The sequence below is a fragment of the Pan troglodytes genome, chromosome 22, assembly GCF_028858775.2.
Source record: "Pan troglodytes isolate AG18354 chromosome 22, NHGRI_mPanTro3-v2.0_pri, whole genome shotgun sequence".
NCBI lineage: Eukaryota > Metazoa > Chordata > Mammalia > Primates > Hominidae > Pan > Pan troglodytes.
In genome coordinates this window covers 34,098,987-34,113,320 of record NC_072420.2, presented here as the reverse complement: position 1 = coordinate 34,113,320, position 14,334 = coordinate 34,098,987, and the positions used below count along the sequence as shown (strand labels likewise).

At 49.7% G+C, this 14,334-nt stretch overlaps 1 protein-coding gene across 12 annotated transcripts in view; it reads right to left on the bottom strand.

Annotated features, from left to right (window-relative positions):
* The window catches only part of IFNGR2 (interferon gamma receptor 2), a 34,551-nt gene extending 23,278 nt beyond the window's left edge, over positions 1 to 11,273 (bottom strand). Inside the window, exons 1-4 of one of the 12 annotated variants that reach the window (XM_063803755.1) lie at positions 10,526 to 10,737; positions 9,575 to 9,680; positions 3,396 to 3,447; positions 2,716 to 2,843 (exon numbers count right to left, since the gene is read on the bottom strand). In XM_063803755.1, the coding sequence (XP_063659825.1) occupies positions 2,716 to 2,791 (76 nt within the window). In that variant the 5' untranslated portion in view covers positions 2,792 to 2,843; positions 3,396 to 3,447; positions 9,575 to 9,680; positions 10,526 to 10,737. Of the gene's footprint in view, positions 1 to 2,711; positions 2,844 to 3,395; positions 3,453 to 8,620; positions 8,740 to 8,968; positions 9,681 to 10,525 lie in introns of those variants that run through there. The other 11 variants (XM_063803754.1, XM_063803753.1, XM_054675161.1 and 8 more) reach the window with 11 other exon arrangements.
* Between the last annotated feature and the right edge of the window lie 3,061 nt (positions 11,274 to 14,334).

Below are 14,334 nucleotides of genomic sequence, written 5' to 3'. Positions count from 1 at the left end.
TGGGCACCATCAGAGTTGTTGTCTCTCAAGGACCCCCAGCATCGCAATCACGGGGGTGCTGGTTAAAGTGCAGGTCCTGAGGCCCCCAGGAAATCTGCATTTTAAACAAGCTTTCCAGCTGCTTCTCACACACATTAAACTTAGAGGACAACACGGCCCGAGCTCAGTGGCTCACACCTATAATCCCAGCCCTGTGGGAGGCCAAGGAAGGCAGATCACTTGAGGTCAGGAGTTTGAGACCAGTGTGGCCAACATGGCAAAACTCTGTCTCTACTAAAAATATAAAAGTTAGCCAGGTGTGGTGGCGAGCGCCTGTAATCCCAGCTACTCGGGAGGCTGAGGCAGGAGAATCGCTTGAACCCAGGAGGCAGAGGTTGCAGGGAGCTGAGATCGCACCATTGCACTCCAGTCTGGGCGACAGAGACAGACTCTGTCTCCAAAAAAAAAAAAAAAAAAAAAGGTTAGGGGGCAATAAACAGAGAAAGAATATACTCCCCTGGAAACACCACCAATATCAGAATCCCTCTCTTTGGGGTGACCTGGAAGAAACAACCACAACCTCTCCCTTTCCCAAGCAGGTACTTCACAGGGAGCCTTCGGGGACCTGGAAGAAACAGCCACAACTCCTCCCTTTCCCAAGCAGGTACTTCACAGGGAGCCTTTTGTCTTAGAAAGAAAACATAATCAAGATAAGGCTTTTGACCAAAAAGATTAATAAGAAATGCCCAGAAGGTGGAAGAAAGGTTTGAAAAACATGCTGTTCCAAAATTCAAAGCAGGAAATTCAAGCCACACATTTTCGGTAAATGCGCTCAACCTCAAAGAGATCAGCTGACAGCCTGACCACTGGCTCTTCTTCTGAAAGATGAATTGCCAAGTCTGCGGCCATTTGTTTAGTTATAGGATGCCCCTCCCCTCCACACCTATGAGCTCTGGGTGACCTTCACCCAACCAGCTAACAACACTTCTCCTGACACACAGCAGGCCTCATGACATCCTGGGCCGAAGGCAGACAGGTAAAGCTGCGTGGCAAGAGGCAGGCCCACCAGGTGTGCTGTGGCTGCTATGACCTAGCAATGCCCAAAGCCAGTTGGGGACTGGATGCTTCCAGAGGGGGGTGGTGGCAGGTCAATGCTCCCTCACAGTCACACAGAGAGGCCTGCGTGACAGTCACACAGACAGATCTGAATAGCACCCGAACTATGCAGAGAAATTTCCACAATGCTGCCTTCACATTAAGCTAATAATTAACCCCAGGGAAACTGACACCCAGACATCAAAGCCAGAAATGAAACACAGATCCTACACAGGCTTCTTCCAAACCTGGAGCAAGTCAAGATAACAGAGGCAGCTGTTTGAATAGATTTATTGGAGAGTCTAAGGCAGCTCTCCGGACCAAACTGTAAATGAGATAAGATAGAAATAAACTCCTGGCCGGGCACAGTGGCTCATGCCTAAAATCCCAGCACTTTGGGACGTGAGGTGGTGGATCACCTGAGGTCAGGAGTTCGAGGCCAGCCTGGCCAACATGGTGAAACCCTGTCTCTACTAAAAATAGAAAAATTAGCCAGGCGTGGTGGCACACACCTGTAGTCCCAGCGACCTGGGAGGCTGAGGCAGGAGAATCGCTTGAACCCGGGAGGCGGACGTTGCAGCAAGCCAAGATTGCACCACTGCGCTCCAGCCTGGGCGACAGAGCGGCACTCCGTCTCAAAAATAAATAAATAAATAAATGCTCTGGTACTACAGTCCTCATTAAATAGAATTTAGGAGACAGGCCTTGAAGGTATCGGGGACCTCACAGCTTGATTAGACTTAGAAAGCACTTTTCTGGCCTCTGACTTTCTAGTTGAAACAAAATTAGTTACTCATAGACTTAGTGCAATACCACACATAGGCACATAACCCAAACCTATGTAAGCACAAAGAAAATCAAACACTTTGAGTTGGTCTGGTCGGATTATCTCCGACCTTCCTGTTACAGCAATAAATTCTCTTTCTTCCTAGTTTGTCTGCTTCTTGTTATTGGGCCATGAGAAAACGCAGCTGGACCCGGCTCTTTCCAGGAACAGGGTGAGTGTCTGCTTAGGGTTGGGCATTCAAACAATCTGACAACTCCTTTTATTTCCTGTATTAGGTTCTTCTTATCACTGTAACACATGATCACTAACCTAGTGACTCCACACAACCCAGATTTAGCTGGGCGTGGTGGTGCGCACCTGTAGTCCCAGCTGCTCAACAAGGGGCTGAGGCGGGAGGATCACTGGAGCCCAGGAGTTCGAGGCTGTAGTGCATGTGCTATGATCATGCCTGTGAATAATCATTGCACTCTAGCCTGGCCAACATAGCGAGATCCCCCCATCTCTAAAAATAAATAAATTTAAAAAAATCACATCTAAATTTATTTTCTTATAGTTCTGCTGGTCAGAAGTTTAAAGTCAGTCTCACTGACTAAAGTCAAGTTATCAGCAGGGCTGGGGTCCTTCTCGAGCCTCCAGGGAGAATCCATTTCCTTGCCTTCCCCAGCTTCTAGAGGCCACTCCCATTCTTTGGCTCAGGGCACCTTTCTCCAGCAAGGTTGGCCGCATCCTTCTTGTCTCCCTGGTACTGAACCTTCTGCCTCTGCTCCATCTTTTGGGGACCCTGTGGTGGTATTATAAGGCCACTTGGCCCAACAATGCAAGACAATCTCCCCACATCAGGGCTCTTAACTTACATCTGCAAAGTCCCTTTTGTACGTCAGGCAGCACATTCCCAGGTTCACGGACTCTTGAGGATGAGGGCGTGGACATCTTTGGGGACCATTATTCCGCCCTCCACACGCCAGTTCACCATCTCCCATCTCTGGGGAGGAACCAACAGGAATAGTCTCTTCTTCCCGACCTCCCTTTCCGGGCACCTCTAGTTCCCCAGTCTAAGCATTCAGTTGAGAAAGGAAGCACCAAGGGGCTCCGGGGTGGGTGGCGAGGGGACAAGGAAGGGCTTCCACCCCAAGTGACGCGTGGAACAGCAAAAGGGCATCACTGTATAAGTCGGGGTTCCCATGCCAGCTTTCCATTTCCTTCATTTTCCGTTTCACTGAGGTGTAAGAGATGGCCCAAGCAACATTGTTCTGCCTTATATCCGAGTTTCCTATCATCCCCTATCTTTTCACATTTATAGAAGAAAATCAGTCTCAGAACTGCAGACGCCACAGGGAAGTGCCAAGGATTGCACATCTGTGATAAGACTGTCCTTTTTGCAGGTCAGGGGGCCTGTCCTTGGGCAGCCCAGCCTCTGTGTTCCAGGCCACATGGCCCCCGATGGGAAACACCAGGGCTGGAAGGCTGGGGAGAAGGAGCAGTGGTTGTGAGATGCAGGTTTCATACAGGTTACACCTAGATACTCTTGTCTTACCATGAGTAGCTGCTGAATCATTGCACCATTCTTGGTAGGTCTCCAAAGTTAGCTGTGCTGAGCATAAATTTTAGATTATGAGTTATGAATTTTAAAAATACAACATGTAAAAAGTTATTCTAATTGGATGGGCGCAGTGGCTCACGCCTGTAATCCCAGCACTTAGGGAGGCTGAGGTAGGCGGATCACCTGAGTTTGGGAGTTTGAAACCAGCCTGGCCAACATGGTGAAACCCCGTCTGTACTAAAAATACAACAATTAGCCAGGCACAGTGGTGCACACCTGCATTTCCAGCTACTTGGGAGGCTGAAGCACAAGAATCATTTGAACCCGGCAGGTGGAGGTTGCAATGAGCTGAGATCACGCCACTGCACTCCAGCTTGGGCGACAGAGCGAGACTCTGTCTCAAAAAAAAAAAAAAAAAAATTGTTGTAGGCTGGCCGCAGTGGCTCACGCCTGTAATCTCAGCACTTTGGGAGGCCAAGGTGGGTGGATCATGAGGTCAGGAGTTCAAGACCAGCCTGGCCAAGATGGTGAAACCCCATCTTTACTAAAAATATAAAAATTAGCCAGGCATGGTGGTGGGTGCCTGTAATCCAAGCTACTTGGGAGGCTGAGCCAGAGAATTTACTTGAACCTGGGAGGTGGAGGCTGCAGTGAGCCGAGATTGCACCACTGCACTCCAGCTTGGGTGACAGAGAGAGACTCTGTCTCAAAAAAAAAAAAAAAAAAAAAAAATTATTGTAATTAAGACAATGAACTTGCTGAACCTTCTTGCCTCTTGAGAAACCTCCTGTATAATACATCTGTAATATATCTGTAACTGCTTTTAATAAACTTAAACTTCCCCGAAGGCAAGGAACTTACTGGTATGTTCGCCCATAAAATGGACCCTGCTACCAACAAAAAAAATGAAGCTTATTGAACTGGACTAATGCGTTAATGGTCGAACCCCAAATCTTACAATACATTAGAGAACAACTGTTCTTATTCCTGAGAGGGAATTCTTTAAAGAAGGAAATACACGTGCTTATAGAGGGCATTTTGGCTCAACTGTCAAAATTTCATTTTCAAAACCTCAGCTTAGGAAACCAAGGGACATGTGCGAGAGCAAGAGGAAAAAATAACGACACATTTTCACATATAAGCATGACCTGAGCACTCTCCCTAGGCAGAGTCTCAAGCGCCATACCTAATTCAGAAATCAGCCATTTAATCAAACTTCTGTAACCATCTGAGTGCATACTGTCTAGTTCTTTACAGAAAAACTTTGCCGATTCCTGGCATAGAGGGTAGAGTTCAGACTTGAGTAAGCTGAAAATCCTTCAAGATCTTATCCCAGACCAATCACCACCACTCGCTAAAATACCATAAACTCTATCCTATTTTATTTTGGACCTACATAATTTTGCATATTGCTTTTTCTTTTTTTCTTTTGAGACAGAGTCTCACTCTGTCCCCCAGGCTGGAGTGCAGTGTCGCAGTGGCGTGATCTCGGCTTACTGCAACCTCCACCTCCCAGGTTCAAGCAATTCCCATGCCTCAGCCTCCCGAGTAGCTGGGATTACAGGCACCTGCTACCACGCCTGGCTAATTTTTTGTGTTTTTAGTAGAGACGAGGTTTCACCATTATTAGCCAGGATGGTCTTGATCTCCTGACCTCGTGATCTGCCTGCCTTGGCCTCCCACAGTGCTGGGATTACAGGTGTGAGCCACTGAGCCCGGCCTCTTTTTTTTTTTTTGAGACAGTCTTGTTCTGTAACCCAGGCTAGAGTGTAGTGGCACGATCTAGGCTCACTGTAACCTCCACTTCCTGGGTTCAAGCAATTCTCCTGCCTCAGCCTCCTGAGTAGCTGGGATTACAGGCACCCACCACTGTGCCCAGCTAATTTTTGTATTTTTAGTAGAGACAGCGTTTCACCATCTTGGCCAGGCTGGTCTCGAACTCCTGACCTAGTGATCCACCTGCCTCGGCCTCCCAAAGTGCTGGGATTACAGGCGTGAGCCACCACACCTGGCCTTTTCTTCTTTTCTTTAATCTGAAACTCCATGCAAGGTCTCTAAGTAGACTATTCTCTACATTCATTGTCTTAATCATTTTTATACACTCAGGGCCAAACACTAGGACCATTTAACAACTGGTGAAGAGGTGAATGAACAAACTCTGCCTTCCTGACCCATCCCAACACCTTTGATCTACCTATCCCAGATCCAGGCATTTCAGACTTTATGCATATTTAGGAATAGGAGGGACTGGGTACAGTGGCTCATGCCTGTAATCTCAGCACTTTGGGAGGTTGAGGCAGGCGGATCACTTGAGGTCAGGAGTTCGAGACCAGCCTGACCAACGTGGTGAAACCCTGTCTCTACTAAAAATACAAAAATTAGCCGGGTGCGGTGGTGCATACTGTAATCACAGTTACTTGGGAGGCTGAGGCAGGAGAATCACTTGAACCCGGGAGGCGGAGGTTGCAGTGAGTCAAGACCATGCCACTGCACTCCAGCTGGGCAACAAGAGCAAAACTCCGTATCAAACAAACAAACAAAAAGAATAGGAGGATATCCTGGGTCTTAACAGCATAGTTTGATTAACACTTATCACACACAGATAATAAAATAAAATATAATTAACATTAATCATTTAATCTTGATAATTAAGGACTGACCCTTTAGGATCTTTCTATTGGGGGCGGGGACATTATGATGAAAGTCAATTAGGTGAACATCATTGATCCCACCTCCATCACCTTGCAGATGAGAAATAAAAAGGCATTTTCTGATTCCTCAGCCATAACCAGGAAATTGTTCTCTTCAAGAAATACTAGGCCAGGCATGGTAGCTCATGCCTGTAATCCCAACACTTTGGGAGGCTGAGGCCGGCGGGGGTTGGGGGGGGGGTGCGGCGGGGATCACTTGAGGTCAGGAGTTCGAGACCAGCCTAGCCAACGTGGTGAAACCCCATCCCTACTAAAAATATAAAAATTAGCAAAGCATGGTGGCAGGTGCCTATAGTCCCAGCTACTTGGGAGGCTGAGACAGGAGAATTGCTTGAACCTGGGAGATAGAGGTTGCAGTGAGCCGAGATAGCGCCACTGCATTCCCACCTGGGCGTCAGGGCGAGACTCCGTCTCAAAAACAACAACAACAACTGGACATCAAGTTATTGACCTAGATTATTTGGCTCTTCCTATCAAGAAAGGTTTGACTTTCTAGGAAGTAAAATAGAGATATAACCTAGTTCGAAAGAATGGCTAAGAAAATTAAGAGAGGTAATGTATATAAAGCACTTGGCATCTCGTCTGACCAATAAATGTTACTATCATGATCGTTTATAAAGGTGGCAAAAGCATTCCAGCTACATGATATTTTCACTTGCTGAGATTATGAACACTCAGGAGCTTACCCAGTGGACATTCACATGCAATGGTTTTTAAGTTGCTGGGGACTTACTGTCTTTCTCGGTGGTCTCTAAGCATATGAGAAGCTTTGGCTGTTCAAGTCAGCAAATAATGATAAAAAATTCTGTGGCACAGTACATATCCAATCCCCTGAAAAAGTCAGCAGCACCTGCTACAATTACAAATAGAAGCCTTAATTCCTCAACACTCAGGTAACTAACTGGTCAGTTGATTTACTGCACTTGTGCTGTTGGTTACATTTTTCTATCTAGTGCAAACGGCCACTACTTAACAGCTCATGGCTACAAATTGCCACAGGTCCCATATTTTACATATTCTACCCTTACACAACTCTAAGGGATAGATACTATGTCTCCCTTTAAAAAATCTGTTTCCGGAGCCAGGCTGGGTGGTTCACATCTATAATCCTAGCACTTTGGGAGGCTGAGGCGGGTGGATCTCTTGACCCCAGGAGTTCAAAACCAGCCTGGGAAACACGGTGAAACCTCATCTCTACAAAAAAATACAAAAATTAGCCAGGTATGATGGCATGCACGTGTAGTCCCAGCTACTCAGAAGGCTGAGGTGGGAGGATGGCTTGAGCCCAAGAGGTTGAGACTGCAGTGAGCTGTGATCATGCCACTGCACTGCAGCCTGGGCGATGGAGAGAGATACTATCTCAAAAAAAAAAAAAAAAAAAAAAAAGTTTCCAACACTTTTTTTTTTTCTCTGACCATAAAAGCAATTTCAAAATTACACCGGTAAGTTATGGGAAAGTGTGAAAACCTTTCTACCACCCATTTGCCATATAATCATTGTGAATATTTTCACTTTGTGTTTTGACTAAAAGAGTGTTTCTTTTGAAGATATCCATTAGGTTTGTTTTTAAGCTGTTTAATATGAAAATGTTCAAATAGTTGCAAAATAGAGATTAGTTTAAAGCACTACACTACTTTTCTTTCTTTTTTTTTTTGAGACAGAGTCTTGCTCTGTCGCCCAGGCTGGAGTGCAGTTGCCTGATTTTGGCTCACCGCAACCTCCCCTCCCAGGTTCAAGTGATTCTCCTGCCTCAGCCTCCCAGGTAGCTGGGATTACAGGCGCCAACCACCACGCCCGGGTAATTTTCGTAGTTTTAGTAAAGAAGGGGTTTTTAACGTGTTGGCCACACTGGTCTCTGGAACTTCTGACCTCAGGTGATCTGCTCACCTCTGCCTCCCAAAGTGATGGGATTACAGGCATGAGCCACCGTGCCCAGCTGCTACTACTTTTCAAAGGATCAATGGAGCCAGTTTTTTTATTTGTTTGTTTTTGTTTTTGTTTTTTTGAGATAGAGTCTTGCTCTTGTCGCCCAGGCTGGAGTGCAGTGGCGTGATCTCAGCTTACTGCACCTATGCCTCCTGAGTTTAAGTGCTTCTTCTGCCTCAGCCTCCTGAGTAGCTGGGACACAGGTGTGTACCATCACGCCCCGCTAATTTTTGTATTCTTGGTAGAGACGGGGTTTCATCATGTTGACCAGCCTGGTCTTGAACTCCTGACCTCAGGTGATCCACCCGCCTCAGCCTCCCAAAGTGCTGGGATTACAGGTGTGAGCCACCGAGCCTGGCCTCACTTTTTAAAATTTTTTTATTTTGCAACATATCACATAGACCAAAACTTTTGTAGAATACAATTAAAGTTAATCATTAGCAAGATGGACAGGCACCTGGATGTTGTGGCAATGTCAGACTATAGTTTCTAAATACATCTTTCAACCTCTGGACTCATCACAGGTAAGTCACAGTCCACAGATCACCACTAGTCACTCCTCTCTGGCATGAAGTCACTCGCCTGCTGATCCCACACTAGGACAATCATCAACTCTCATTAGGAGGAGGCCTAGGGAGGAGGCATACGCAGATTGCTCAAGACGTGAAGCCAAGTGGAAGCAGAGTCAGGATTTGAACCCATCTGTCTGACTCCCATGGAAAAGCAGTTAATAATTTCCTCAAGTGCAAGGCACCCCAGATCAAGGAGATACGGAACTTATGGGCCTTTGCAAGGAATGCCGGTAGAAAAAACAAACCCACAACACAAGGTTATAGCTTCGAATGGGAAGAATCTTCTAAGTTCTCGAGACTCCTATGATATCACTCTCCCCAGGGGAAAGAACCCAGCAAAACAAAAGCAGATACATACACAAGAATGTTCTAGCCACACATTTGTCATTAAGGTCTTTTCCTCTTTTTCTTTCTTTTTTTTTTTTTTTTCTGAGACAGAGTCTTGCTCTGTCGCCCAGGCGGGAGTGCAGTGGTGAGATCTCAGCTCTCGGGTTCAAGTGATTCTCCCGCCTCGGCCTCCTGAGTAGCTGGGATTACAGGCGGGCGCTACCACGCCCAGCTATGTATTTTTAGCAGAGACGGGGGTTTCACCATGTTGGTCAAGCTGGTCTCGAACTCCTGACCTCATGATGCTGCCTCAGCCTCCCAAAGTGCTGGGATTACAGGCGTGAGCCACCAAGCCTGGGTTTCTTTTGGTTTTTATGTTTGGCTCATAAGCATGGTCAGCTGGTGTCAGAGGTTAAGGAGGCCGCCAGGTAAGAAGCTCTCTGGGTAGGGACAGAACCGGTTTTAAAAGCCTGGCTCAGCTGGGCACGGTGCCTCAAGCCTGTAATCCCAGCGCTTTCAGAGGCCAAGGCGGGTGGATTGCTGGAGCTCAGGAGTACAAGAACAGCCTGGGCAACATAGTGAGACCTCCTCTCTACAAAAAATACAAAAATTGGCCAGGCGTGGCCAATAATACCACCTTCTTGGGAGGCTGACGTGGGAGGATCGCTTGAGCACGGGAGGCGGAGGCTGCAGTAGCTGAGATGCTGCCCACTGCACTTCAGCCTGGGCGACAGAGCGACACCCTGTCTCAAACAACAATAAAATAAATAAATGCCTGGCTCAGTTGACACTCTTCCTCTTCCGCCCCAACACTGAAGGGACCCGGACAGTTCTGAGCCCTGCCTGAATGCAGCTGCCCCATCTCTATGACCGCGGGAACTGTCTAGATTTCACACCCAGTGTCAAACATGCCCTCGGCCAAAGTCGGAATTGAGTCTGGGTCACCCGTCCAAGACGCTGGTCCCTGCTCCACCGCTGCTACTACAAAGGGACTGAGTCTAGCTTCCAGCCAGGCCTTCGGGAGGCACTCCAGGCGGGGACTAAGCGCAGTCTCGCCAGGCTGCAGAACCCGTGGCCAGCAGAGGCGGCCCCTGCCCGAGCCCTGGATTCAATTTGCTGTTGTTCATTCCGAGAAATTCGGAGACTGGGGCCACGCTGGCTTTCCCGGCGCGGGCGCGCGGGTTGGGGAGGTGGCGCAGCCGAGGTTACCGGCTTCACGGAGGGGCACCGAGTGTCCTCTCCCGGAGAGGGGTGTCCCGGCGGCCAGGACGCCAGGAGGGGTGCCCCCCGTCTTCCTGCTCCTGCCCAGCTCCTGTCTGGAACTCCTGGCCGCCCACCCCAGCCCCGCTGCGGGCTCCCCGCGGGCCCCTCTAGCCCTGGGCAACCCGCAGACCCCCACCCGGGGCACCCGCAGGTTCCCACCTGATCTGAGCACTCCGCATATCCCACCCACCAGGAGCACCCCACAGATTCCCACCCACTCTGAGCACCCGGCAGATTCCCCCCACCCCACGATCCGGGAGTCCCCCAGCCCCCACATGCTGCGGCTGCGCCCGCGTCCCGCCGCGGAGGCCCAGGCCCGGCTCACCTGGCGGGGCCGCGGCGGCGGCGGCGAAGACTCCGAGCAGCAGCAGCAGCGACCACAGCAGCGTCGGTCGCATGGCCCCGGGCGCTCGGCGGCGGCTCAGGTCGCGGCCGGGGCCCCGCTCGGGGTCCGCGGAGCCGCTCACGTCGCCGCCCAAACCGCCATGGCGAGCGCAGGGCGCGCAGGGCCCGCCTCTTCCCGAGCGGCAGCGGGGCGTCCCGGTGGAGGGGATTCGGCTTGGCCGCCCGCGCCCCCGCCCCCGCCCCCGCCCCCGCCCCGTCCCGCCCCCGAGGCCACCGCCCCCGCGCGGGACTTTCCCGCTCCGGGAACCGCGGCCCTGGGGGGCCTCTGCGGCTGCAGCGCGGGGACCCCACGCAGCCGGCCTCCCAGAGCGCGGAGCCTCCCGGAACGTCCTGGAGACTGGAGCCCCGCGGGACGCCCACTTTCGGGGGCCGCGATCCTTCCGGAAGGGCCCCGCGAGACCCCGGCCCAGGCCCCCGGGCGTTCCCTGGAGCCCACACCCCTCCTGACCCCCCCGCAACTCTCCTCTCGGGTGCTTGATCGCACAATTCGAGGATTCGCCCCTTTAGTCGAAATGTTTGCTTTAATAGCCCCCAAAGTACATATTAAGCTTTCAACTCTCCCCCGCCCCCCTCCCCCTTTTTTTGAGACGGAGTCACCAGGCTGGAGTGCAGTGGGGCGATCTCGGCTCACTGCAACCTCCGCCTCCCGTCAACCCCATTTTGAAAAGGGTTTTAAGGGGAAGCAGTTAGAAAGGGCCCAGTGAAGGAGGAGGTGGGGCTCTGGGGGTGGGGGGAATGGCCTCCGAGCAGGGGGAGGGAGAGACAGAAACTTCCAGCATTTCTAAATGGCGTGGGGTTTGCCCTGGAGCCGGCGGCGGTGCACGAGTAGGAAGTCCTTTAGCAGCTGGGCAGCCGCAGGCCCGCTCCCCAAGCCCGAGCCTGCACCATGTCGTTTGACGCCTGTTGGGAGAGGGTTTTAAATCTGCCCTGTTCTTCCAAGATGCGTCATAAAGCTAGCGCAGCAAAGGAGGGACGCGGTGCAGGGAGACCAAGAATTTAAAAACAGGTCGTCCCGGGAGCCCACTGGACACGTTAGCAAAAATGGGTTTTGCAACATAGAGCTTTTCTTTTGCTCTTCCCACATTCTTGCATTTCCTCTTTGTAGAACTGTTTTGAAATTGGCCACGCTCGTGAAAATATGTGATGAAATACCTCGCAGACAATTGAATTATGCATTGGATATTTCTAGATACAGAGATGTATTTATATGTTACACGAAAAAAGCGGGCGATAACTTGGAATCACTTCAAAAAGGATGCACTGATGCCAGGCGCGGTGGCTCACGCCTGTAATCCCAGCACTTTAGGAGGCCGAGGTGGGCGGATCACACGAGGCCAGGAGTTGGAGACCAGCCTGGCCAATATGGCTGAAACCCGTCTCTACTAAAAATACAAAAATTAGTCAGGCGTGGTGGCCGGCGCCTGTAATCCCAGCTACTTGGAGGGCTAAGACAGGAGAATCACTTGAACCCGGGAGGCGGAGGTTGTAGTGAGCGGAGATTGCGCCACTGCACCCCGGCCTGGGTGACAGACCGAGACTCCATCTCAAAAAAAAAAAAAAAAAAAAAAAAAAAGGCACTGAAAATGACAGGATTGCAAGAAGGATTCTGTTTTCAAACAAATAAAATTACAAGAAAACGACCGGGTGAAAGATGCCAACATTCTAACAAGAAATCGGTTATGGGATCACACAAGTGTCATCCGCCTCAGGGGATGTAACCGAATGCTGGTTCAGTCGCTGGCTGCTTGCAGAGTCTAACAAGAGCAAGATGTGGTGGAAAGAAAGTGATTTTATTTCCAAAGCTAGCAAGGGGAAGTGGTTGGATTCCTATCCCCAAAGCAATCACGTTGAATTGTGGGATATGGGGAGTGGGAAAGGCAAGGGTTATTTATTTATTTATTTATTTATTTATTTATTTGAGACAGAGTCTCCGTCACCCAGGCTGGAGTGCAGTGGTGTGATCTCTGCTCACTGCAAGCTCCGCCTTCTGAGTTCACACCATTCTCCTGCCTCAGCCTCCCAAGTAGCTGGGACTGCAGGCGCACGCCACCACACCCGGCTAATTTTTTGTGTTTTTTGTAGCGATGGGGTTTCACCGTGTTAGCCAGGTTGGTCTCGATCTCCTGACCTCGTGATCTGCCTGCCTCGGCCTCCCAAAGTGCTGGGATTACAGGCGTGAGCCACCGTGCCCGGCCAAGGCAAGGGTTTAAAACGGGAAAACGATGTGGAAGTCAGGCAAGGATTATGCTAAGTACACTGTCTGTCTTGTTCCGGTGGCTGTCTTGGGTCCTAGTCCACAGGAAGCCTGTGGTCTGGCATCATCTCAACAATGGCTGGATTCTTAATTAGACGCCTTGAGGTCATATCTGGAATTTTGCAGAAGAATCTCCAGGCTTGGTCTGTCTGTCTCAAGATTAGCGTCTGGAACCTCTAAGAAGGCACGTAACTAGACATGGGCATACAGTTAGATAAATGTGAAGGGAGTTTATACGGTGAAGAAGGGAGGGACATGGAGTCCATTTTAAGGCTAAGGGAAAAGGCTTCTGCAGTTTGTTTCAAGGTTACATCTTTGATGGCTGGGTGCGGTGGCTCACGCCTCTAATCCCAGCGCTTTGGGAGGCTGAGCCAGGTGGATCACCTGAGGTCAGGAGTTCAAGACCAGCCTGGCCAACATGGTGAAACTCGTCTCTACTAAAAATACAAAAATTAGCCAGGCATGGTGGCATGTGCCTGTAATCCTTGCTACTTGGGAGGCTGAGACAGGAGAATCACATGAACCCAGGAGGTGGAGGTTGCCGTGAGCTGAGATCATGCTGCTGCACTCTAGCCTGAGCCACAGAGCAAGACTCTGTCTCAAAAAAAAAAAAAAAAAAAAAAAAAAAAAAAAAAAAATTGTAACCTGTATATCATTCTAAATAAATACTTTTGGCCAGATGTGGTGGCTCACACCTGTAATTCCAGCACTTTGGGAGGCTGAGGTGGGTGGATCACCTGAGGTCAGGAGTTCAAGACCAGCCTGGCCAACATGGTGAAACCCCATCTCTACTAAAAATAGAAAAATTAGCCAGGCATAGTGACAGGTGCCTGTAATCCCAGCTACTTGGGAGGCTGAGGCACGAGAATTGCTTGAACCTGGGAGATGGAGGTTGCAGTGAGCTGAGACAGCACCACTGCACTCCAGCCTGAGTGCAGAGTAAGGCTCCATCTCAAAAAAAAAAAAAAAAGAAAAGAAAAAGAAATACTTTTGTGCCTAATTTTATAGTGAGTTGTGTATTTGTTTATAAAGGGGGCTCCATATATTATATACACTTCAGCCCTACAAACCCTGAATCTGCACCATCCCTTTCCATTAATTCCTTACCTTGTAATCAGTTGATCTTCCTGAAGCATTTCTAATAGCCTAGAGGGACTCCTCTCACCTCCCTCAGGAGAGTGGGTGGGGGATGGCAGAAAGAAGCCAACATTTTTTGCTGGCCAGTGGTGCTTCTCTAGGTATTATAACACTCAGACCTCCCAGTTAGGCAGGCGATGGCTGTCCCATGGGGACACCAGCAGAGTTCAGTGACTTGGCCTGTGGTGGGTTTGCACTGCGGTAGGTCTGCTAAACTGTAACTGTATTTCCTAGAATTCCCCTCCCTGAAAAGTTCTGAGGTAACGTGGGCAGGGAAGGATGTTTGTGTGTGTCTTGGTCCATTTTCTGTTGCTTATAACAGAATATCTGAAGCCGGG